This window comes from Emys orbicularis, chromosome 20, assembly GCF_028017835.1.
Source record: "Emys orbicularis isolate rEmyOrb1 chromosome 20, rEmyOrb1.hap1, whole genome shotgun sequence".
In the NCBI taxonomy this organism is placed as follows: domain Eukaryota; kingdom Metazoa; phylum Chordata; order Testudines; family Emydidae; genus Emys; species Emys orbicularis.
Genome location: NC_088702.1, coordinates 8449832 through 8473790, shown reverse-complemented (window position 1 = coordinate 8473790; position 23959 = coordinate 8449832). Strand labels below are relative to the sequence as shown.

The 23959-nt window shown below is 44.8% G+C and overlaps 1 protein-coding gene across 1 annotated transcript in view; it reads right to left on the bottom strand.

Annotated features, from left to right (window-relative positions):
• The window catches only part of SELENBP1 (selenium binding protein 1), a 29424-nt gene extending 6705 nt beyond the window's left edge, over positions 1–22719 (bottom strand). The window contains exons 1-7 of the mRNA XM_065420145.1: positions 22606–22719; positions 15390–15443; positions 14587–14699; positions 11910–12095; positions 10003–10123; positions 8556–8738; positions 5723–5901 (exon numbers count right to left, since the gene is read on the bottom strand). Coding sequence (XP_065276217.1) covers positions 5723–5901; positions 8556–8738; positions 10003–10123; positions 11910–12095; positions 14587–14699; positions 15390–15443; positions 22606–22609 — 840 coding nt within the window. The 5' untranslated portion in view covers positions 22610–22719. The remainder of the gene's footprint in view (positions 1–5722; positions 5902–8555; positions 8739–10002; positions 10124–11909; positions 12096–14586; positions 14700–15389; positions 15444–22605) is intronic.
• Between the last annotated feature and the right edge of the window lie 1240 nt (positions 22720–23959).

The window sequence follows — 23959 nt, the reverse complement described above, 5'->3', positions numbered from 1 at the left end:
CTCTTTTTGGGTTCCCAATATAGCAAGTTTTGGATTTATTAACTATCTTTTAGTTTCCAAATGCCCACTGGCTTGTAAAGGCACTGGCAGGACTCAGTGCACACTGAGAATTTCTACAATGCAAGTGAAACTCAGCCAAAGACAGAGAACATTAGGAGCTTGTGGGAGCTCCCAATATAAGTTGACATTGGCCTATTGATTTCCTTTGGGAACAAGTAGTATTTTCCTGGGCCTTCTAGAGCAAAGATTTGGCTCCTATCCAGGACCTTTCTGGGAGATGTGCTCTTTCATAGAGCCATACAGCTCGGTCAACTTGGACACAAAAAACAGATGCTGCCCAAATCTATCCTAACTGAATTCCATTGTCTGAGGGTATGTCTATACTACGAAATTAGGTCGAATTTATAAAGCCGGTTTTATAGAAATCGGTTGTATACAGCCGATTGTGTGTGTCCCCACATAAAATGCTCTAAGTGCTCTAGTCGGCGGACCGCGTCCACAGTACCGAGGCTAGCGTCGACTTCCGGAGCATTGCACTATGGGTAGCTATCCCACAGTTCCCGCAGTCTCCGCCGCCCATTGGAATTCTGGGTTGAGATCCCAATGCCTGAATGATGCAAAACAGTGTCGCGGGGGGTTCTGGGTACATGTCATCAGGCCCCTCCCCCTCCATCAGAGCAACGGCAGACAATAGATTCGCGCCTTTTTACCTGGGTTACCTGTGCAGACAACATACCACGGCAAGCATGGAGCCCGCTCAGCTCAGCTCACCGTCACCATATGTCATCTGGGTGCCGGCAGATGTGGTACTGCATTGCTACACAGCAGCAGCAGCTAACTGCCTTTTGGCGGTAGACGGTGCAGCATGACTGGTAGCCTTCATCGGCGATCTGGGTGCTGGCAGCCGTGGGGCTGGCAGCCGTAGGGCTGCATTGCACCAGCCCCTTGCCTTTTGGTAGAAGATGGTATATTATGACTGGTATCCGTCGTCATCATACTGCAGTGGCTGTCAATCATGGGCACCTGGGCAGACATGCTCAGTCCTATCGAACTGTCTTGATGATGATGGCTATCAGTCATAGTATGCTATTTTCTGCCAATCGCCCAGTATTTTCTGCTAAGCACCCAGAAGAGGCCGAGGGCGATCTGGGTGCTGGCAGACGTGGGGCTGGCAGATGTGGGGCTGCATTGCTACACAGCAGCAGCCCCTTGCCTTTTGGCAGTAGATGGTGTATTAAGATTGATATCCATCGTCGTCATATTGCGGTTCGATCAGAGGCACCTGGGCAGACATGCTCAGTCCTATTGAACTGTCTTGACGATGATGGCTATCAATCTTAGTACACTAACTGCCAAGCGCCCAGTATTTTCTGCCAAGCACCCAGAAGATGCCGAGGGCTATCAATCATGCTGCACCGTCGTCTTAAGATGTAAAAAATAGATTTGTTCTGTATTCATTAGCTTCCCCCTCCCGCCGTGAAATCAACGGCCTGCTAAACCCAGGGTTTTGAGTTCAATCTTTGGGGGGGGCCATTCTGTGTGACAGTTGTTTGTGTTTCTCCCTGATGCACAGCCACCTTTGTTGATTTTAATTCCCTGTACCTGTACGCCATGTCGTCACTCGCCCCTCCCTCCCTCCCTCCTTCCCCTGGTCCGTCAGATACTAGTTTCGCGCCTTTTTTCAGACCAGACGCCATAGCTAGCACTGGGATCATGGAGCCCGCTCAGATCACCGCGGCAATTATGAGCACTATGAACACCACGCGCATTGTCCTGGAGTATATGCAGAGCCAGGACATGCCAAAGCAAAACCAGGACCAGCCGAGGAGGCGATTGCAGCGCGGCGACGAGAGTGATGAGGAAATTGACATGGAGATAGACCTCTCACAAGGCACAGGCCCCAGCAATGTGGAAATCATGGTGTTACTGGGGCAGGTTCATGCCGTGGAACGCCGATTCTGGGCCCGGGAAACAAGCACAGACTGGTGGGACCGCATCGTGCTGCAGGTGTGGGACGATTCCCAGTGGCTGCGAAACTTTCGCATGCGTAAGGGCACTTTCATGGAACTTTGTGACTTGCTTTCCCCTGCCCTGAAGCGCCAGAATACCAGGATGAGAGCAGCCCTCACAGTTGAGAAGCGAGTGGCGATAGCCCTGTGGAAGCTTGCAACGCCAGACAGCTACCGGTCAGTCGGGAATCAATTTGGAGTGGGCAAATCTACTGTGGGGGCTGCTGTGATCCAAGTTGCCAGGGCAATGAAAGACCTGGTGATATCAAGGGTAGTGACTCTGGGAAACGTGCAGGCCATAGTGGATGGCTTTGCTGCAATGGGATTCCCAAACTGTGGTGGGGCCATAGACGGAACCCATATCCCTATCTTGGCACCGGAGCACCAAGCCACCGAGTACATAAACCGCAAGGGGTACTTTTCAATGCTGCTGCAAGCCCTGGTGGATCACAAGGGACGTTTCACCAACATCAACATGGGATGGCCGGGAAAGGTACATGATGCTCGCGTCTTCAGGCACTCTGCTCTGTTTCGAAAGCTGGAGGAAGGGACTTTCTTCCCGGACCAGAAAATAACCGTTGGGGATGTTGAAATGCCTATCGTGATCCTTGGGGACCCAGCCTACCCCTTAATGCCATGGCTCATGAAGCCGTACACAGGCAGCCTGGACAGGAGTCAGGACCTGTTCAACTACAGGCTGAGCAAGTGCCGAATGGTGGTGGAATGTGCATTTGGATGTTTAAAAGCGCGCTGGCGCAGCTTACTGACTCGCTCAGACCTTAGCGAAAAGGATATCCCCATTGTTATTGCTGCTTGCTGTGCGCTCCACAATATCTGTGAGAGTAAGGGGGAGACATTTATGGCGGGGTGGGAGGTTGAGGCAAATCGCCTGGCCGCTGATTACACGCAGCCAGACACCAGGGCGGTTAGAGGAGCACAGCAGGGCGCGGTGCGCATCAGAGAAGCTTTGAAAACGAGTTTTGTGACTGGCCAGGCTACGGTGTGAAACTTCTGTTTGTTTCTCCTTGATGAACCCTCCGCCCCCCCCCCCACCCGGTTCACTCTACTTCCCTGTAAGCCAACCACCCCACCCTCCCCTCCCCCCTTCGAGCACTGCTTGCAGAGGCAATAAAGTCATTGTTACTTCACATTCATGCATTCTTTATTAATTCATCACACAACTAGGGGGATAATTGCAAAGGTAGCCCGGGATGGGTGGGGGAGGAGGGAAGGAAAAGGACACACTGCAGTTTAAAACTTTAACTCTTATTGAAGGCCAGCCTTCTGATGCTAGGGCAATCATCTGGGGTGGAGTGACTGGGTGGCCGGAGGCCCCCCCACCATGTTCTTGGGCGTCTGGGTGAGGAGGCTATGGAACTTGGGGAGGAGGGCTGTTGGTTACACAGGGGCTGTAGCGGCGGTCTCTGCTCCTGCTGCCTTTCCTGCAGCTCAACCATACGCTGGAGCATATCAGTTTGATGCTCCAGCAGCCGGAGCATCGACTCTTGCCTTCTGTCTGCAAGCTGACGCCACCTATCATCTTCAGCCCGCAACTTGCTCTGTTCATCCCGCGATTCAGCAAGCCACCTCTCCTCTCGTTCATATTGTGCTTTTCTGTAATCAGTCATTGACTGCCTCCACGCATTCTGCTGTGCTCTGTCAGCGTGGGAGGACATCTGGAGCTCTGTGAACATGTCATCCCGCGTCCTCCGTTTTCTCTTTCTAATCTTCACTAGCCTCTGTGAAGGAGAAACATTTGCAGCTGGTGGAGGAGAAGGGAGAGGTGGTTAAAAAAGACACATTTTAGAGAACAATGGTTACACTCTTTCACGTTAAATTTTGCTGTTCACATTACACAGCACATGTGCTTTCGTTACAAGGTCGCATTTTTCCTCTTATATTGAGGGCCTGCCGGTTTGGTGTGAGAGATCACTCACGCAGTGCCAGGCCACAGATTTCGGCTTGCAGGCAGCCATGGTAAGACACAGTCTTTTGGCTTTTTTAACCTTCTTAACATGTGGGAATGGTTTCAAACAGTAGCGCTCTCATTTCCCATACCAAGCACCCGTTGGGTTGGCCATTTAAAATGGGTTTGCAATGTAAAAGGAGGGGCTGCGGTTTCAGGGTTAACATGCAGCACAAACCCAACTAACTCCCCTCCCCCCCACACCCAATTCTCTGGGATGATCACTTCACCCCTCCCCCCCACCGCGTGGCTAACAGCGGGGAATATTTCTGTTCAGCAGAGCAGGAACGGGCACCTCTGAATATCCCCTTAATAAAATCGCCCCATTTCAACCAGGTGACCGTGAATGATATCACTCTCCTGAGGATAACAAAGAGCGATAAGGAATGGATGTTGTCTGCATGCCAGCAAACACCGGGACCATACGCTGCCATGCTTTGTTATGCAATGATTCCAGACTACGTGCTACTGGCCTGGCGTGGTAAAGTGTCCTACCATGGCGGACGGGATAAGGCAGCCCTCCCCAGAAACCTTTTGCAAGGTTTGGGAGTACATCCAGGAGAGTTTTCTGGAGATGTCCCTGGAGGACTTCCGCTCCATCCCCATACACGTTAACAGACTTTTCCAGTAGCTGTACTGGCCGCGATTGCCAGGGCAAATTAATCATTAATCATTAAACACGCTTGCTTTTAAACCATGTGTAATATTTACAAAGGTACACTCACCAGAGGTCCCCTGTGTGCCCTCAGGGGATGGGAGCACGCCTTGGGTGAGTTCGGGGGTTACTGGTTCCAGGTCCAGGGTGATAAACATATCCTGGCTGTTGGGGAAACCGGTTTCTCCGCTTCCTTGCTGCTGTGAGCTATCTACATTATCTCCATCCTCATCTTCCTCGTACCCTGAACCCGCTTCCCTGTGTGTTTCTCCAGTGAGGGAGTCATAGCACACGGTTGGGGTAGTGGTGGCTGCACCCCCTAGAATGGCATGCAGCTCCGCGTAGAAGCGGCATGTTTGCGGCTCTGCCCCGGACCTTCTGTTTGCTTCTCTGGCTTTGTGGTAGGCTTGCCTTAGCTCCTTAATTTTCACGCGGCACTGCTGTGCGTCCCTGTTATGGCCTCTGTCCTTCATGGCCTTGGAGACCTTTTCTAATATTTTGCCATTTCGTTTACTGCTTCGGAGTTCAGCTAGCACTGATTCATCTCCCCATATGGCGAGCAGATCCTGTACCTCCCGTTCTGTCCATGCTGGAGCTCTTTTGCGATCCTGGGACTCCATCACGGTTACCTGTGCTGATGAGCTCTGCGTGGTCACCTGTGCTCTCCACGCTGAGCAAACAGGAAATGAAATTCAAACGTTCGCGGGGCTTTTCCTGTCTACCTGGCCAGTGCATCTGAGTTGAGAGTGCTGTCCAGAGCGGTCACAATGAAGCACTGTGGGATAGCTCCCGGAGGCCAATAACGTCGAATTCCGTCCACACTACCCCAATTCTGACCCCCTAAGGCCGATTTGATCGCTAATCCCCTCGTCGGAGGTGGAGTAAAGAAACCGGTTTAAAGGGCCCTTTAAGTCGAAAGAAAGGGCTTCGTCGTGTGAACGTGTCCAGGCTTAATTCGAATTAACGCTGCTAAAGTCGACCTAAACACGTAGTGTAGACCAGGCCTAAGTGACCCATTGTCTAAGTGGCTTTCTGAAACATGCTCATGTTTAACCTTGCCTTCTGTCACATGGCAGCTGCTAGAGTGCTTACCCCCGTCTTGTAGAAGCGATGGATTGCACTACTCAGAGCACAGCCAACATATCCCTCTGCTGCATCGGGGTTGTGGAGGAATCTGATTTCCAGAGGGATGGAGTCTTCCCCCAGGTCAATTGATTGAGTGAAGACATGAGTGGTCCAGTCCCACACGTTAATGTGACGGCCATAGCTCCCTGAGAGATCAAGTCAAACAAAAATAAAGTCAGGAGAGTTGATTTTAGAATTGGAGAACAACCAATTCCAAGAGTGCGGACAGACAGCTAAACAATTAAATGCCTCTGGCAAGGAGAGTTATTGCAGCTGCAGCCTATACTAGATTGATACATTAGAAGCAAGAGGAAGACCCAGAACAGGACAGGCCCATTACTCAATGAGGGGGGAAAAACAATAACAGAAAATGTGGAAATGGCAGAAGTGCTAAATGACTTTTTTGCTTCAGGTTTTTACCAAAAAGTTTAGTGGCGACTGGACATCTAACATACTGAATGCTAGTGAAAATGAGGTAACATCAGAAGGTAAAATAGAGAAAGAACAAATTAAAAATTACTTAGACAAATTAGATGTCTTCAAGTCACCAGGGCCTGATGAAATACATCCTAGGATACTCAAGGAGCCGACTGAGGAGATAAATGAGGCATTAGCCATTATCTTCGAAAAGTCATGGAAGACGGAAGAGATTCCTGAGGACTGGAAAAGGGCAAATACAGTGCCCATCTATAAAAAGGGGAATAAGGACAACCCAGGGGATTACAGACCAGTCAGCTTAACTTCAGTACCCGAAAGATAATGGAGCAAATAATTAAGCAATCAATTTGCAAATACCTAGAAGATAATAAGGTGATAAGTAACAGTCAGCATGGATTTGTCAAGAACAAATCATGTCAAGCCAACTTAAAAGCTTTCTGTGATAGGGTAACAAGCCTTGCGAATAGGGGGGAAGTGGTAGATGTGCTATATCTTGACTTTAGTAAGGCTTTTGATACGGTCTTGCATGACTGTCTCATAAACAAACTAGGGAAAATACAACTTAGATGAAGCTACTATAAGGTGGGTGCATAACTGGTTGGAAAACTGTTCCCACAGAGTAGTTATCTGTGGTTCACAGTCAAGCTGGAAGGGATATCAAGTGGGGTCCTGAAGAGATGGGTTCTGGGTCCAGTTCTGTTCAATATCTTCATCAATGATTTAGATAATGGCATAGAGAGTACACTTATAAAGTTTGTGGATGATACAAAGCTGGGAGGGGTTGCAAATGCTTTGGAGGATAGGATTAAAATTCAAAATGATCTGGACAAACTGGAGAAATGGTCTGAAGTAAATATAATGAAATTCAATAAGGACAAATGCAAAGTACTCCACTTAGGGAGGAACAATCAATTGCACACATACAAAATGGGAAATGACTGCCTAGGAAGAAGGACTGTGGAAAGGGATCTGGGGATCATAGTGGATCCCAAACTTAATACTGTATGAGTCAACAGTGTAACACTGTTGCAAAAAAAGCAAACATCATTCTGGGATGTATTAGCAGGATTGTTGTAAGCAAAACACGATAAAAGTAATTCTTCCGCTCTACTCTGCGCTGATAAAGTTTCAACTGGATTACTGTGTCCATTTCTGGGCGCCACATTTCAGGAAAGATGTGGACAAAGTTCAGAGAAAAGCAACAAAAATAATTAAAGGTCTAGAAAGCATGATCTGTGAGAAAAGATTTTAAAAATTGGGTTTGTTTAGTCTGGAGAAGAGAAGACTGAGGGGGGACATGATAGCAGTTTTCAAGTACATAAAAGGTTGTTACAGTGAGGAGGGAGACAAATTGTTCTTATTAACCTCTGAGGATAGGACAAGAAGCAATGGGCTTAAATTGCAGCAAGGGCGGTTTACGTTGGACATTAGGAAAAACTTCCTCACTATCAGGGTGGTTAAGCACTGGAATAAATTGCCTAGGGAGGCTGTGGAATCTCCATCACTGGAGATTTTTAAGAGCAGGTTAGACAAACACCTGTCAAGGATGGTCTAGATAATACTTAGTCCTGCCTTGAGTGCAGGGGACTGGACTAGAAGATCTCTCGAGGTCCCTTCCAGTCCTACGATTTTATGAAAGGTTTCAAGGGTTTTAATAGCACAGCAAATGGACCTTTGCTCTTAACTATATAATCATGCCAAACATCTTCACCCATTTAAAAATCGTCACAGCTGAGGGGTCAGGCATCAGATTGTGGGATTCTTGTCACTACAACATCTTGGCCCGTGTGCAGTAGAAAACAGAGAAAGACTGAGTTCAATGGGAGACCGGAGGACAGAGGGTCTCAATCCATTGATCCTTCAGAGCTGAACACCCCAGGTTAGCTACATATGGGTCTTTTCAAAAGCAGTATGAGTGGCCTCCAACGTTTTGGGTATGTGACTGTCTCCCGTGGAGGTGATAGAGAAGAACAAGATGACCTTTTGAGGGGAGGTCAGACTAAACTGAGATGCCCCTCCCTCCTCACAGCTGAATTCTGACACTGAGTACAGCTCCATAACAGCCCTTGTGGCCAGTCTAGTTCATATGTGCCCAAGGTTTTGCTGAACTTCTGATGTCACCAGCTAGAACTATTAAAGAACACTAAGAGTAGGTTTGTCCTGCCTTGTTTGGGGTTATATACATTGTGATCTTTAACAACTGGTGTAAACTAGCTCTGCAGACATCTTTACATGACAATTTTGCCTATGTACTCTGAAATCACCAGCCTCCACTGGTGACAGGAGAGTCCCTGGATGCAGTCCTCGCTTTATTGAAAGCTGGACCAGAATGTCACCGAATTTTAAACAAACACGCCCTCACCAGTCTTTAGGTCTGCTGGGTCTAACCCATTTGCCAAGACTTTTGGGATTCCCCATTCCGTGCTCATCAGGACATTATGCCGTGGCTGGTACCAGAAGTCATAGCCAAGTGCAGGGATGTTGGATCCTTTCTCCCAGTTCCCCTTCACCTCAAAAGTCTCTCCATCCAGCAAGATAAAGCCACCTGATGCCAAAAACAAAACAAAACAAACAAATTGTTTGATTTTAATCACCCAGTTTAAGAGCTTAAGCAGGATAAGACACAATGCAATAGTGAACTCTTCCTCTAATAGGCTGTAGCATGTTACATGTACTCTGAGGGAGCGTGGAGAAAGCTTTCTGGAAGGAGCTGTTTTTTCTGTGCTTTCCATTGCAAGGGCTTTCATTAGTATTTCTAACAGTAAGCAAATTAACTCAAAGAGAATTTCCTCCCAAAGATTCAACAATGAAGTATCTTAACATAAGTGTCCTCCTAACCAGATACATATCCCAACTGACCAAGCAAAGTGAGGCCCAGCACAACTCAATGGCATTTCTGTTGGCCTGTATGCGATAACTTTGGAACCGAGGATCTGATCAATTCCAAAATTTCAGGGAACAATCTAGGTATCGATGGGCACAAGATATTGATTTGGGTGCAAATCAGAAAACGGTAAAAGCCTGATTCAGAGGAAAACCAGGGGCCCCAGACTGCCTGGTGCTGCAGGCAGAGGAATTTCTCTGCTGCTGCCAACATGTATCAGAGGCAGCTGCTTAACTTGCCTAACGAGGAAGTTGTCTGTAGACTGGACTAACAGAAATCAGAGCCTTACAAGGAGGGTTTGTAGGGGTGCAATGGAGAAGCTGGGCCTGAGGAGGACTGGGGGAGAGTAGTGGTGACAAGGGAAGCAGGGATCTGGATGGTGGGCATGGAGCCCCGGGTAGAGGAGGAGGAAGGGAATGGGGACAGAGCCACAGAGCTCCAGACATGTAGCATTCTCTTCTAAACCAAAGTGTTTCAGTTCCCTGTGTTCTGAAAAGCAATGCCAGCACATCTGGGGGATCAGCCCTATCCTAGTTAACAACTGACAGCAACCATGCAATAAGAAAGTCCTATTAGTCTCAGCCTAGTACACCTGCTGGCAAGTGTCCAAACTACAAACATTCACAATTGTCCCCTTGTTAGGCTCAAAGCTCTCAAGGACTGAATGCGCCCTAGATCCTGAACTCCCCTATAACACTGGAGGTGGGTACTCCAAGTCAGGATTGAATCACATTGACAGGGGTCTGTGTTTGTGAAATTTGCCCTCCCACGCCTCCTGAAGTACCTATTCTGTGGTAAAGTAGAGAACTTCTGGCTACAGGGCTGCTAAGCTGGCCAGCAGCTCAAAAGGATTGCAAGTTCTCAACAAGGCTGCCAGTTTTATAGCAAGGATTCCTTCGCTTGAATGACTAAGGGGGATAAATACCTTTGCCATTGCCAGATGGGTCTCCCATGCTGCTGATCATGATCTCACCATTGCCCAAGCAGTGAGTTGTGTGGGGATTGGCTAAGTCGCACTTCCAGAATACATCCACTGGCTCAATCATCTAAGGAGAGTTTATATGCACATAGTCAATCCCTCCTTGGTCAGGCCACCCCCAGTCAAAATCAGAGTGTCAACCCCCATCCCCATCGAGGAGGGTTTCCTGCCATCTTAACAACTCTTCAAAGTTCTAGGCTGTTGGATTTTTTCCACTTGAAAACTCAACCCCTGTGTGTTCTGGGCTTGGCCAGACAGAGAGAAGGAAACTATGAATAAAGCTGGGCAAAATTTTTCAACCGAAAAATTTATTCAGCAAAAAAATGCAGATTTGGTGACATCGAAACATTTCATGAATTCATGTCAATTTCACTGAACTGTTTTTTTTTTTTTTTTTGGGGGGGGGGGGAGACATCGAAACTATTCAGGAAAAAAATTAAAACATTTAGATTTTTCCCATTTGATGAATTTGTTTCAAAATTTAAAAAAAAGTTAAAAAAATGCTTGAAATTTAAACAAAATGTATCATTTTGGGTTAAACAAAATGTTTTGTTCAGCCCCAAACTAATTTCCTTTTCAATTGCAAGTGAACTGAAAAATCTGTTGTTTGCCCAGCTTGAACTATATAAAGAGAGAATAAACAAAACCCCAGTGCTTTGCTTGCCTGAAGTTCAAAGGTACAAGTTTGTATAAATTTTAATCAATTCCACTGTCACTAAGTGGTTCTCCTGAAGAACGCGTACCCTGCTGCTACATTGAAAGCATGTCTCTATTCAAAAGACAAGTTATGTGAAACCAGTGGCCACGAGTTACTCAGTACGTCTGAAAGTCAGAGCTGTCTGTGACACACTGGAGTTGTCTGTTCCCTCAATACATCTCCAGGGGTATGTCTACACTACGGGATTAATCCGAATTTATATAATTCGAATTTAGGAAACCGATTTTATAAATTCGAATGTATTCGGCCACACTAGGCACCATTAATTCGGTGGTGTGCGTCCAAGCTACCATAGTAGCATCGATTTCCAGAGCGTTGCATTGTGGGTAGCCAATAACATTGAATTGCCAATAACATCGAATTGCGGCCACACTAACCTTAATTCGGATTAACAATACCGATTTTGACGCTACTCCTCTCGTCGAGGAGGAGTACAGAAATCGAATTAAAGGGCTCTTTAATTCGAATTAAATGGCTTCGTTGTGTGGACGGGTCAAGCGTTAATTCGAATTAAAGCAGCTAAATCCGAATTAAAGTCGTAGTGTAGACCAGGCCCAGGAGAACTAGATGGAGTCTAGTCTGTCTGTGAATCAGCAAGATACCAGTCAGCTAAATTGTGACTGCAGCATCTTTATTACTGGGGATTGTATTAAAGGCAAAGAGAACACTGCCTGATTTTCAGGGGCCAGCTTAAGCTGGCAGTTTTGGTACTTAGAAAAAGGAGGTAATTTTGGCGTATCAAGTGAGCTAGTTCAAAGCAGACGTCATTGCTCTAGAGCAGTTTTTTCCCCCCCTCATCCCCTTGTATGTACTGTTTAGTCACGCTTGTTACCCAAAGAAGCAAAGTTACCCTGAACTACAAGTTGGACATTGCGGGCACCAATTTACATCAGGTTGAGGGAGGGGGTGTTGCTCTACATATAGAACTCAAGGATTTGAGAACTTACTCTTTTTCCACAGCCAAAGAAGATTAACTTTCTTAAAAATTCTAAGACTTTTGAGACTGACCAGTTCTTAAGGTTCCCCAAAAGCCCTAAAAAATTGTTCTGGATTTCCTCATTCACATTCATAAGTGGGAAATTTTAGTTCCCATCTCCTAAGTGAGATACATCTCTTGGAGTCACCTCAGACATACCTTATGAATCCTGGGAGCCCGCATGTCTGTGCCCACATCCACCACATAAATGCGGGAAGAAATCAGACTGGGAAGAAGCAGCCGGTTCCGTTTCTTTGTGACGTCCCCAAAGCTGCTGCTGCAGGTGTTCCACCCAGAGTGATGGAGCTCGTCTCGGAGGTTGGGCATGGGCAGGCGGTGGATCACCTATGAAGTCAAAGGCATGGTTCAGATTCAGTCTGTAAGACGGGCAGTCCTAAGAAAAACAGTTCTTTAGAAATACAGACATAGCATAGGAAACAAGAGGGAAATTGTTGATGTTATCCAGTGAGTAGTTCTAGGCCGAGATTTTCAGAGTAGTTTAAGAATCCCTTGATGCTCAATCCCTTAGGTGGTTTTGAAGAAAATCCCATTCTGGGTCTTTAGCACAGGAGACCAGGACCCAGGACTCCTGAGTTCTATTCCTGGCTCTCTACCTCCATCATGTGTGATATTGGGCAAATCACTCTCTGTGCATCTGTGACTGGGTGTCCATCCCAGGTTAAGGTGGCCAGATGGTTAAGAGGTTAAGGTGGCCAGATGGACCAATTAAATGCTTAGGCTGCACCTGGAGGAGGAGCCAGGGAACAAGGAGGACTAACTAGAGATGAAGCTCAGCTGAAGAGGAACAGGAGGGGCCTGTAGCTGAGAGTGATGGGCAGGCATGCATTCACTGTTAGGGTGAGAGAAGGTGAGGTCACCCAGGGATAAAGCAGTAAGGGATAGGACTATGCAGACTTGATACCTTGTTGTAGGGTCCCTGGGCTGGAACCCAGTGTAGAGGGTGGGCCTTGGTTTCCCATGGGCTTGGGATCCCCTAGAAGCCACTGGAAGTGGCACCATTAAGGGGCAGTGAAAGAGAAGAATGACAGGGACAGTGAGTCCTGAGACACTTTGAGGCACATGATTTCCCCAGAAAGGGAAAACCGCAATGATCTGGCTGGAAGGCCAAAAAAATGAAGCAAGAGCAGTTAAGTCCTGAGAGAGCAAGACAGAGTGACAGAGTGCAACTGCAGGAAGGGTTGTTGGCTTGGCAGAGATAATTCCCAGATGTAGCCAGAAGGAGGTGCTCTAGCGGTGAGTAGAGAGCCCCGTGACAGCATCGCACGTGAATTTGGACATCATGACGTCCTAACATTTGTTTTTTAATGGGTGTGCTATTAAATGTATCTAATATTTGGAAGGTAGAAAGACTGGCTAGCAGTTGCAAGAGACACAGAACAGTGATAGAGAGAAAAGAATAATTGTATGTAGGCAGCAACAGTCTGACTTTACAAGGTTTATCCGATTTCAGTTGGGACAAGTTGTGGCAAACTGACTGGAGTTAATAATACTTTACACTCTGGCGGCTGGTCGTTAGTAGCATATTGTGTGCATTTAAGAAACATGGAGAGATCAGTGCTTAAGAAACTGCACCCCTCCAGTAAGAGTCTTAACAATAGTTATGCAAAGGAACAGTTGTGACAAGATGTCCTGTCAACACAGATAAACTGCCCCTCAGGTGCATTGTAATGCTAGAGATCTGAGGCTAAAATGCATTAAGCATTTTGAGACATACAAATATCTAGTATTTTTAAATGCAGTTTAGATTACACTTTTTTTAACCATGTACCAATTGGTTCTAAAATACAGTTTTACCAGCTAACTGAAAGCAGTAGTCTTGGCCAGGAAGATTGTGCTTTCCCATTTTATGACAGAACAGATTAGTTTTATAGAGTTCCTAAAGCAGGATCAATTTACTCACCTTAAACAAACAAGTAACTGTCAAACCTGTTGGATGCTCCAAACAAATTTGATCCTGCAGTGATTAGTAATCTTGCTCAATACCTACTGACAATGGGGTTTCAGAGGGAGCTACTCAAATGTTTACTAAGCACAGAAAGGCTTTGAAAGAGACCTGGAACAACAGATAAATATTAGCCTTCAGCAATCCGTGGAAGATTCCCAAGACCAAGTTTAGAAAGAGGCTGAAAACTCAAAGCAAACACACTGCTAAGCCACCAAGTTTCATATAGCTTTTATGTGAAATCATAAACCAGGCAAATCCAAGAGGAACCTTTTGGAGGAAGGTTGAGTTTAGCGTTTCTAATGAAATAGGAAACAAGTTGAGTTACCCATGGTTTGGGGTTTCATTGTGAACTGGCTGCACATCTCTAAGAAACGTAACATGAAGTTAGATTGATAGTCAATACTGAGACATCTATTTGAAAGTGGTCACGGAGAAAGATCTACCAGAGTCAAATACCAAGGAGACAGCAGACAAAGAAAGATTAAGGCAGGACCCTTGGGATCTAACCTTAATTTTAGGAGGTCCCGGATAGGATAGCAAGAAGTGGAGCAGAAGGAGAAATGGCAACATAAAGCTGACCTGCCCCATTTGGCAGGAAAATTAATGGCTTAGGAGTGGGCACAAGACAAAAATCCATCCAGGATAGATAGATAGATATGAGAGAGAGAGAGAGAGAGATTGTTCAGAGTCCTCTAAATTTTGGTGCATCAGGTCCCCAGTTAGCCACCACTGGCAAGCACAGAAAATTTTTCCCTTTGAAGGGGTTCAAGGAGCTGCAGCTACAGAGTGTTACTAAATGGCAGTAAAGCTGCCTGGAATCAGCCCAGGCTAAGTAAAGAGGATTAGAGCCAGAATCTTGACGGGGAGTACCTGGCAGTAGTGTGGAGATTTGGGGTCAACATCCACTGTTGCCAGATAGTCAGGCTTCTCTATCCCAGTGTTTCTGTAGATACAGGGCAGGTACACAATCTCCTCTCTGGGACCTTGCAAGGCAGAGAGCTTGTTTAGGTCTACACAAATCAGCTCCACGCTATCCCCAAAGCAAGCCTTGGAGGAATCTCTCACTGGGTTGGATTTGCCCAACTGGAGCATAGGTGCTAGGGGTTCTGGGGATGCTGCTGCACCCCCAGCTTGAAGTGGTTTCCATTATATACAGAGTTTACAGTTTGGTTCAATGGCTCTCAGCACCCCCACTTTAAAAATGGTTCCAGCCCCCCTGAACTGGAGGTTGGGAACCTTCCTCCTTAGTCTTCTTCAGGGGTGGGGTGGGGTAGATATTATCAGAGTCTTCATTATGCAGGAAAGCACACTAGGCAGGGGTCAGTCTGAAGGGGATTTCCCTGCCTGTGGTGTGGCCCATTCGCAGTTTGGGGTTCTATTACCCCATCTTTGCTCCAGGAGGACTCATCCCTGGATCAGAGATATTTCTGAAGGGCCCCGTGAATGTAAAGTGCACACACTTTCAAAAAAATTATCCTGAAGATGGAGAGACCAGGGAATCTCCCTACCCCTTACAAGGGCTTGTCAGCCCTTCCATTATGCCAGCTGCAGAATAGAGTTAGCTAATGCTACACCCAAAAGGCCTCTTGTTAATCTTCACTTAATCTGAAGGTAGTTCAATAAAGCTCTTTTTTTGATAACCTAGATTTCAGAACGCAGTTGACAGGACTTGCCTTTCATGGCATCTAAAGGAGTCTTGTACCCAGGACCACATGCTCCACATTTTGCTGATGACAGAGGAGAGAAAAAAAAAAAAAGGTTAGATATCTCCAAGTTATTAACCTGCACATTTTCCAAAGAGTTCACTGACTTTTGGTGCTCAGCTTAAGAGACCTTAGACCCAGTTTTCAGAAGTGCCACCCACAAATCCCATGGACCAATAAAAGTTGAGAGAACTCAAGACCTCTGAAAACGAGGCCCAGCATGTCAGGTTGGAGATCCAAAAATGGAAGAAAGTTTGGGTCTTAGTCTTCTTAGTTTTCAAGAAGTCCCATCCTGCAATTTAACACCAAATGACTGAATCATAAGCAGTCAGATAAACATCGGGGATTTAGGAAGACTTGATTTGTGAAAGGTTTTAGGGATTAGTAGTGAAGCACTGTCAAGAGTTCAGCTAGACAGATTGCTCCATTTGACTAACCCATTTTATTATTGTAGGAGCACTGTGCAGGCCTCTTCTGGGTATTAACCCTGGGAGTGGCTGTTTCTAGAGATTTAGAAGCTGGTTGGGGGCCAGTAGTGCAGAGTGTTTTGCTTAGTGGGAATCCTCACCTGTACCACCTCCTCACTGCTAGAAACTCAGTTCCCCAGCTTCTGCTCCTCAGCACTCCATCTAACTGTAACTGTAACTTCCTGCTAACTGTAACCTTTATTGATCCCTATCTGCACTCTTCAACTAGTCTCAACCAGCAGAAGTGGGGGCAGCTCAGCTGCGAGTCCACGTTCCCAGAGACTGGGAAGGAACCTGACAAGTGTCAGTGGAGGAATCTGACAAGCAGCAGGTGAAGTTCAAATCTGGCTGGAGACTCAGGGCTTGTTCCTTTATTAGGGGAGATAAAGCAGTAGAGGAACTGAAAACAAGTGTTCTTCTGTGCTTTAAAGGTTCAAGCAGGAATTGAGTGGATTCAAGGTGCATTCCATGTGTAGCCCGATCTATGAATCATATATTAACTATATTGAATACTTAAGAATTCCCAGTTATCACTTTGAGATTTGACAGGTTCTTGTCCCAAAATCAGGCCCAGTATTATTATAATTAGTTCAGCTGGGAACCCCACTGTGCACAGTTGCAGCACTCACACTTTGGGAAACCTTCTGTATTTGCAATAGTTTATCAATACATTTAGCAAAGTCACAAACACTCTAACCCAGAAAGACAGAGAAACTACAGAACGTAGATCTGAACATGTGTCTACTCACACCATCCCTTGCAGAACAACCTGAAATGTTAGCCATTGTTTTCCTCATCACCATCCCTAGTGGTCATCATTCTGGCACCACCCAAGGGCTACATCTCTCGCTCCTCCTGCCCACACTGGGATACAACTTTTATAATATGGTATGCTGATGCCACTATATTTAATGCATTTTCAGTAGGGGTTTCTCCCCCTTCCTTATTTGTATTTCCTCGCCCTACTAATGTTGGGGTGCCCTTCCCCTATAGATTAGTATATTAAAGATCTCAACTTATCATATATGTCAATTCATTGACATGGCACTCTTGTGGTTAGACATCTGAAGATGTTCCCATCCTAAGATATCCAAAAGCTGGTGTTGCTCATGTTCCTGTGGTTGGCTGGTGTCATTATGGACCAACTTCCCCCTTAACCGTTCTATTCTCAGTTCCCCAAAATTTAGGAGTGACCAGCAGGCCATTTATCAGTGCCAAAGTCCATAGGCCTCAAGCCTTATGCTAACCGCTGAAGCCAATGTCTTACAGGATACAGGCCTGAGGGTTCCTTACATTACTGCTGAATAAAATAAATGCTAAAGCTAGCTCCATGGACTACACATGTTTCTTTGGCACAAAGCCTCACAATTTGGAGCTGTTGATCACTTTCAAATCAGGACTGTGATAAACACCATACCCAGGTCATGTAGAAGTAGTGGTACAGGTGCATTCTTCAGCAAACAGACACTGGACAGACAGTTGCCAGTTACTAGCCTTCTTTCTAAAGGTTTCTTGGCTCCCTTTGTATCAATGCAGGAGCATATTCGTTTTAACTACTTAGGAGCACTATGGTTGACAGTTGAATAAAATAATAATAAAAATCTACTGTATAGCAGTTGCTACTGTAACAGTCAGTATTCCAGACAGTCACAGGATTCCTGTTTCAGGTTTACATTAACAAATAACTATCTAGGATCAAGAAAATATTATCCTGACGCACTGTTTAAAAACACATCAACACCACATGGCAAGTTTATACACCCTTATCAGAGTATACAATTCTGCACTGCTATAGTCACAATGCTCCAGTCCTGCTGAACCCATTCCAACATGGATGGAGAGTCCAACTGCCCCTCCCCACCCCCATCTTATACAAATAATAAGCAGCCAGCAGCAATGTGATAAATTGAGACAATTTTGAGCAGGACCAAATAATGTAATGCCTGCTTTGCAGCTGACTGCAGTGCTTCAAGCATCTGCCTGATAAATGACTTGCCATTTTGCTCATTTTCACCATTGTGTTATAATCTTATATTGTGACAAACAAGTTCTTCAAAACAAACCCTACAGAATCTGACACCTTCAACTCAATAGGATGTGACAGCTGTATTTCCCCATTAAATCAGGTTGCTATTCTTTAGAAAACAAAGATGACAAGTTACTTTGTAGAATCCGCACACTACCTTCTGAGGTTTGTTACTTTAAAACATGATTTCCTCAAAAAAGCGAGGGCTCTTTAGTACTAAATAGGCTGTCTTAGAAGATTGTCTGAAAATAGACAAAAGGACAGAAAATCTGATGTATTCCACACAATTGAATGTCTAAGCCCCGAAAGGCACAATGTAAACTTTATTAAAAATAGATACATATAACTAAACTCCATCCTATTTTTCCTAGTCAGCTAAATTAGCAGGGACAAAACATGGATTAGACCAGTACTAGATTAGTATTGCACAAATACGTTGTTCTTTTGCAGATTAATAAAGGAAGAGACCGCTTAAACTAGAATGTTTGCTAGAGATAACCTAGGGCAAGATGGTGACATTCCCTGCCTTTCCTCTTCCCCTCCCTCCCCTTACTCCTCTTCCTTCCCTCCCACTTTCTCTCCGTTCCTTCCCTACTTGTTCAAATATTCTGTTGTAATAAACTGTTGAGCATCTGTTTGAAGTTGACATATAGCTTTCACTGTATTTTGGGTCAGACTCTTCATGAACACACAAGTCATGAATCTGCTATTTGTACCATTTTTGTAGCAAGATGTTGATAAAAATGTTTACATTAGAGATATTAACGTGTCATTACACATACTAATAGTCGTCATTAAATGCAGCTTCCCAGCTATCTTGGCGTCTGACTGAATGTTTAGAATACCTTGAAGTTGGACTGTATTTGTAATAGAAATCTAGCGAAAGACCAACATGCTTTGCAAACTACTGTCATTTATCACAGTGTGACTGGGATAAGTAGCTAGTTCAGTTTACTGCTAGATCAGGAATACTTGAGGTTTTTCCCCCCCAAAACGTGGAGGATATCTTTATTGACTAAGCTCCTATGCCATGCAATCCACCTCCCCTCTCGGTCACCATAAAGATAACAGCCTTGTGGCAATTACAGCAATTGCTCGCATGGCAGCTATGTTTTTAGTGCAGAGTGTTTTGTCCTTTTTCACAAAGATGTCGCACTAGGCTTGATTCTTCGTTTCCCTGTATCTTGTGCAATCATTTGCCCCTGTGCAAAGTGAGAGTAAGACACTGCCATTCTGATGTTGGTAGATGTTGGAAACACATTTACAGCAAATCAAATGGGATTAAGTCTTTAGTTTTCCTCTTTTGCTCTTTATTTCGTCTTCCTCTTCTATCTGTCCTGTTTCCCACATCTTAAACCAAGAGGTGAGCCAGCCCCATGTGAGCAGCCAGCTCATAATCAATCAACCACCAGCAAGTGCTCCATAGGCCACAGCTTGGCAACCTCTGTTCTAGTTAACAAGAGGGTATATGGATGGCCTGCTGCAACATTTATAGTTGTTTTGAAGATATGAACCATAATTCCCAACAGAACAGTGAAGGAACAGACCTCAGGGGCCTGCAGCGCCCCCTCTCCTGACATCCAGCAGGGTTTAAAGTTGGGGGAGACAGTTTTCATGACCTCATGGAAATAGTAAAGGGCCGTTCTTTTGATGATTCCAAGGACCCCCATACAACCAAAGGTCATCCCCGAGAATGACAGTTCATCCCCACCCTAGTTTTTTAACCACACCAAGTTCTGCTAAATGATATAACATGCTGTACAAAGTCAGAAAGTGAAGACTGTATCCTTTAGTCCAGGGGTTCTCAACCAGAGGTCTGGGCTCCCCTGGGGGGCTTCAAGCAGGTTTCAGAGGGTCTGCCAAAATAAACCAGAGAGCAGGGCTGGTGTTAGACTCGCTGGGGCCCAGGGCAGAAAGCTGAAGCCTGAGCCCTGCCACCATCCTGCCACCCAGGGCTGAAGTTGAAGCCCAAGTAACTTAGCTTCATGGAGCCCTGGGCAATTGCCCTGCTTGCTACCCCTAACGCCAGCCCTGGCTTTTAATCTAGTGGATATGCAGAAAAACAGTTATGGTGGTGCAGGCGGCCCATGGAATTTTTATAGCCTGTTGGGGGGACCTCAAAAAGAAAAAGGTTGAGAACCCCTGCTCTAGTCTGGTGGTCAGAACAGGGGACTAACCTCAAGATGCCTATTTGTAGCTATTGCTGACTCACTGTATGATCCTAGGGCAAGTCACTTAATTTCTCTGTGCCTGTTTGGGAATAATACTTTCATAGATTCTAAGGCCAGAAGAGACCATTGTGATCATCCAGTCTGACCTTCTGTATAACACAGGCCATAGAACTTCCCCAAAATAATTTCTAGCGCAGATATTTTAGAAAAATATCCAATCTTGATTTTAAAATTGTCAGTGATGGAGAATCCACCATGACCCTTGGTAAATTGTTCCAATGGTTAATTACTTTCACTGTTAAAAATATGTGCCTTATTTCTAGTCTGAATTTGTTTAGCTTCAACTTCCAGCCGTTGGATCATGTTAGTCCCAGGGGGTTGTAGACTTTTAATAAATAGCAGTAAAGTGCTTTCAGATTTTTAGGTCAAAGATGCCATGGAAATACAAGGAAGCCCAAAGACACTGGGTACCATGCAAGTGATAAAAATGGGAAGTGGGAGCCTATTTTCAGTATAATTTCTGAAAAGAACAATCTTTTAAAAATAAAAAGGTCATTCCCTTTATGCTTATGCAACCTGGCTGTTACATTATATGGCTGAGCTATAAAGCCTACTGAGGCAGCTACAGTAAATTTGCAGACTGTTAGGATAAAATGGGAGTTGTTGGAAGTCTGCCTAAAGAGACTAGATTTTATAGATTTACAACATGCAATATGATAATAAAAACTGTTTTAGCCTCTGGATAGAGTATTGCATGCTAGTTAGTTCAATGTAACAGACATTTGCACAATCAAGGGATACCTTCCTACATAATTTGGTTTAAAGCAATATGTTTGAGGTTAAAGGAGTATGAAAGATTCCAGCATGTTTAACTACACCACTAAACAACTACCCTTTTATGTATATGATTGCACAATTTCTGAGTTAGACACTGTGTACCATGATTCAGCAACAGTAAATTCTTATAGACAAGTTATAACTGCCTCCCCTAAAACAAAAACTTGTATCACGAGCCTAAAAGACCTTTCACATTGATCAACACAGCCCACCACTACTACAGTATGCTTTGTAAATTAGCTTACATTAAAGCATGGCTGTGCTATACTCTTTTTTTTTTTTTTTGGGGGGGGGGGGAAGAACCCATTTACAGCAAATCAAATGGGATTAAGTCTTTAGTTTTCCTCTTCATACTGGAAGCATTAGATTGGTGGAGTGTCTTTTGCACATCATCTGCTTGTTAGAGTTTGAACAAACCGGCAGTTCTTTTATCAGGCTACAAGATTATGTTTAACTTATCCGGTAACATATTAAAAAAGGAGGTAGACAAATAAGTTAGTTTTATGACATAACTTTGCCCACATTAAACTGATGGGAGTATACAGCAGACCTGGAGGACAACAGCAGTAATTATGCCATTGTTCAACAGTCACAACCTAAGCATTAGCAGGATGAAAGGGCCAAAAGTAACACTCCTGTGAAAAAGCAAGACAAGACCCCACCCCATCCCACCCAAACAACAGATCACTCATGATCATGGAGATTGAGGATTCTGTCTCAACTCTAAAAGCCTGCACAAGAGGGCTTCACCCTCACCCTCCTCTCCCATCGGAGATTGATTTAGGGCTCATCAGAAATCCATGAAGCATGGCACAGAGACATAGTTTTCTCTACATGTATGGTATTCGGATCACTCTTTAGGCATGTACACTGCAGTCATTATGACAGGAGCCTTGTCTGTGTTACTAATCAAACCCTCCTAATAAACAAACAGACCCCAAATTCTAGTTTATTTTTCACCATTTATGCTGTCAGAACTGCAAAAAGGAAACATTCAGGTTGGACAGTTAAACCAGTCTAGTCAGTTTAGCTTTCTGCCTCTATAAGTTTTTTACCATGGTCTCCAAGCACCTTTTCATGTACCATGACAAGCACAATATACTAGTTCAGGCTGTAAATAATATAGGGGAATATTTATATCTAAAGAAAAAAATTCTCTACTTGTGTTCATTGTTTTCCCGAAAAATGTTTCCAAAAGGAGTTTATATTAGTAGTAGGATTTGTAGAAAGCAAGTAAATACAATGTTAAATGTTGGTCCTTAGCTACCTGACAGTCTCCCTTAAAGGAGGGGAGAATTAGTCACTCAGCAAGATTACTGTTATCACACATTTCATGCAGCTTCCAAATTCTGAAACAAACAAATGCAGCTGTTGCTCACATACCAAGAGATGCATTTAAAGATTTTAAAACTTAGTCTTATTTTTAGTTAGTTTAAGTAGCTTAAAGAAAAACTTTTTATCGGTCCAACAAAACGTTAGCCCACACTGCTCCTTACATATACTCTGCATTGGTTACGCAGTAGCAAATCCGCAAGTCCCTGCTTAGGGGAAAGGTAGGAAGTTCCAAAGGATAAATGCTGCCCTCTGCAAATACCAACAGCAGCAGGATAACAGGTTGGAACCACCAGCCAAAACTGTGGGTCTTCATGCCTAATGCTACTTGCAGACTGGGGACAGTTTCTTACCCATGTTGAGTGCCTTCTGGTCAGATCTTCTCAGCTGCTTATGACTTGGAATAAGCAGTGTTTGCAGTGTAACAGGAGAAGATTCCACAGAGCAAAGGCTGGTATTGAGGGATCACATATAGCAGTTCAGTGGGCGGGCAGGAGGGTTTGGAAGAGGTAGCTGCCAAGGGGAGGTCTAACGGTAGAAAGCATGTGGGAGGTTCCAGAGTAGCACACCACCTCCTTCTTTCCCTGCTAATAATACACAGGGAAGCTTTGAAGGACTCTGCTGCTCCCTTCCCCAAACGCTGGGTAATGCAGCTGATTCTGGTGGAGCTCCCACCTGCTTCTACTCATCTACTAGGGACGTGTGTATGTTTGCTGAAACAACAAAGAGTCTGGTGGCACCTTAAAGACTAACAGATTTATTTGGGCATAAGCTTTCGTGGGTAAAAACCTCACTTCTTCAGATGCATAGATGTATGTTTGCTGCACACCAATAGCTTTCTTACACAGAGAAAAAACAGGCTTTTAACAGTGAAAGGGAGAGGAAATAATTCTGTTCATAAAACTCTTGCTTCTGGGCAATATTTCAAGTTCTCCAGCAGGCAGTGAATGCATGACCTAGTTACAGCTCCCAATTGTCTCTTGTTTGGCAGGCCGGTGTTTTTTTTCATTGACATGTTTTTTCAACCCTCTAAGCAAGACAGCTGCAAAAGCTCTTCCTGCTAGTTGCAGTTAGATCCATTTCTCCCATGAAAACTTCAGAGCTTTTTTTTTTTTTTTAAGGGGAGCCCTCTTCCACAATAGACCCCCCCGCACACACAACCCAATAGCTGATTTGAAGGGAGGGATTATTCTACTCCCAGGAAAGATCGTCTTCCACTTTGGATAATGCCTGATCAGGAACGAATATAATATTTCCCCCCTGGCTTTCTAAAGAGCAATAATTTTTTGTTCTAGAATGCAGTCATTTTGCCCTCCCATTTCCAAAAATGTTCACGGGGAGGATGTAGCAGTGTAGAGCCGCACACCTATCCCTTCCCCCACCCCCCACAATCCACAAATTACTCAACTGAAACCCTAACCGCTTCTCAAAACACACCATTGAGAACCCCCTTGACAATACTAGAGCCAAGGGACTGGTAGGTAGAATAAAATGAACAAACTGCAGCTAACTATTTATTTGGTGAGTTTAGCCCTTTTTCTTGTATGCAAATTGTACATGAACAGTTTGCATTTTTTAACTAATTTGTTTGCCATTCCAAACCACTTGCCAAATGTTTTGTGCAAATAAATTCCAGCTTAATGGTTGCTCGAAAATTATTTGCTGTGAATTCCTCCAAGTACTTGATAATTACAATTCAATATTCCA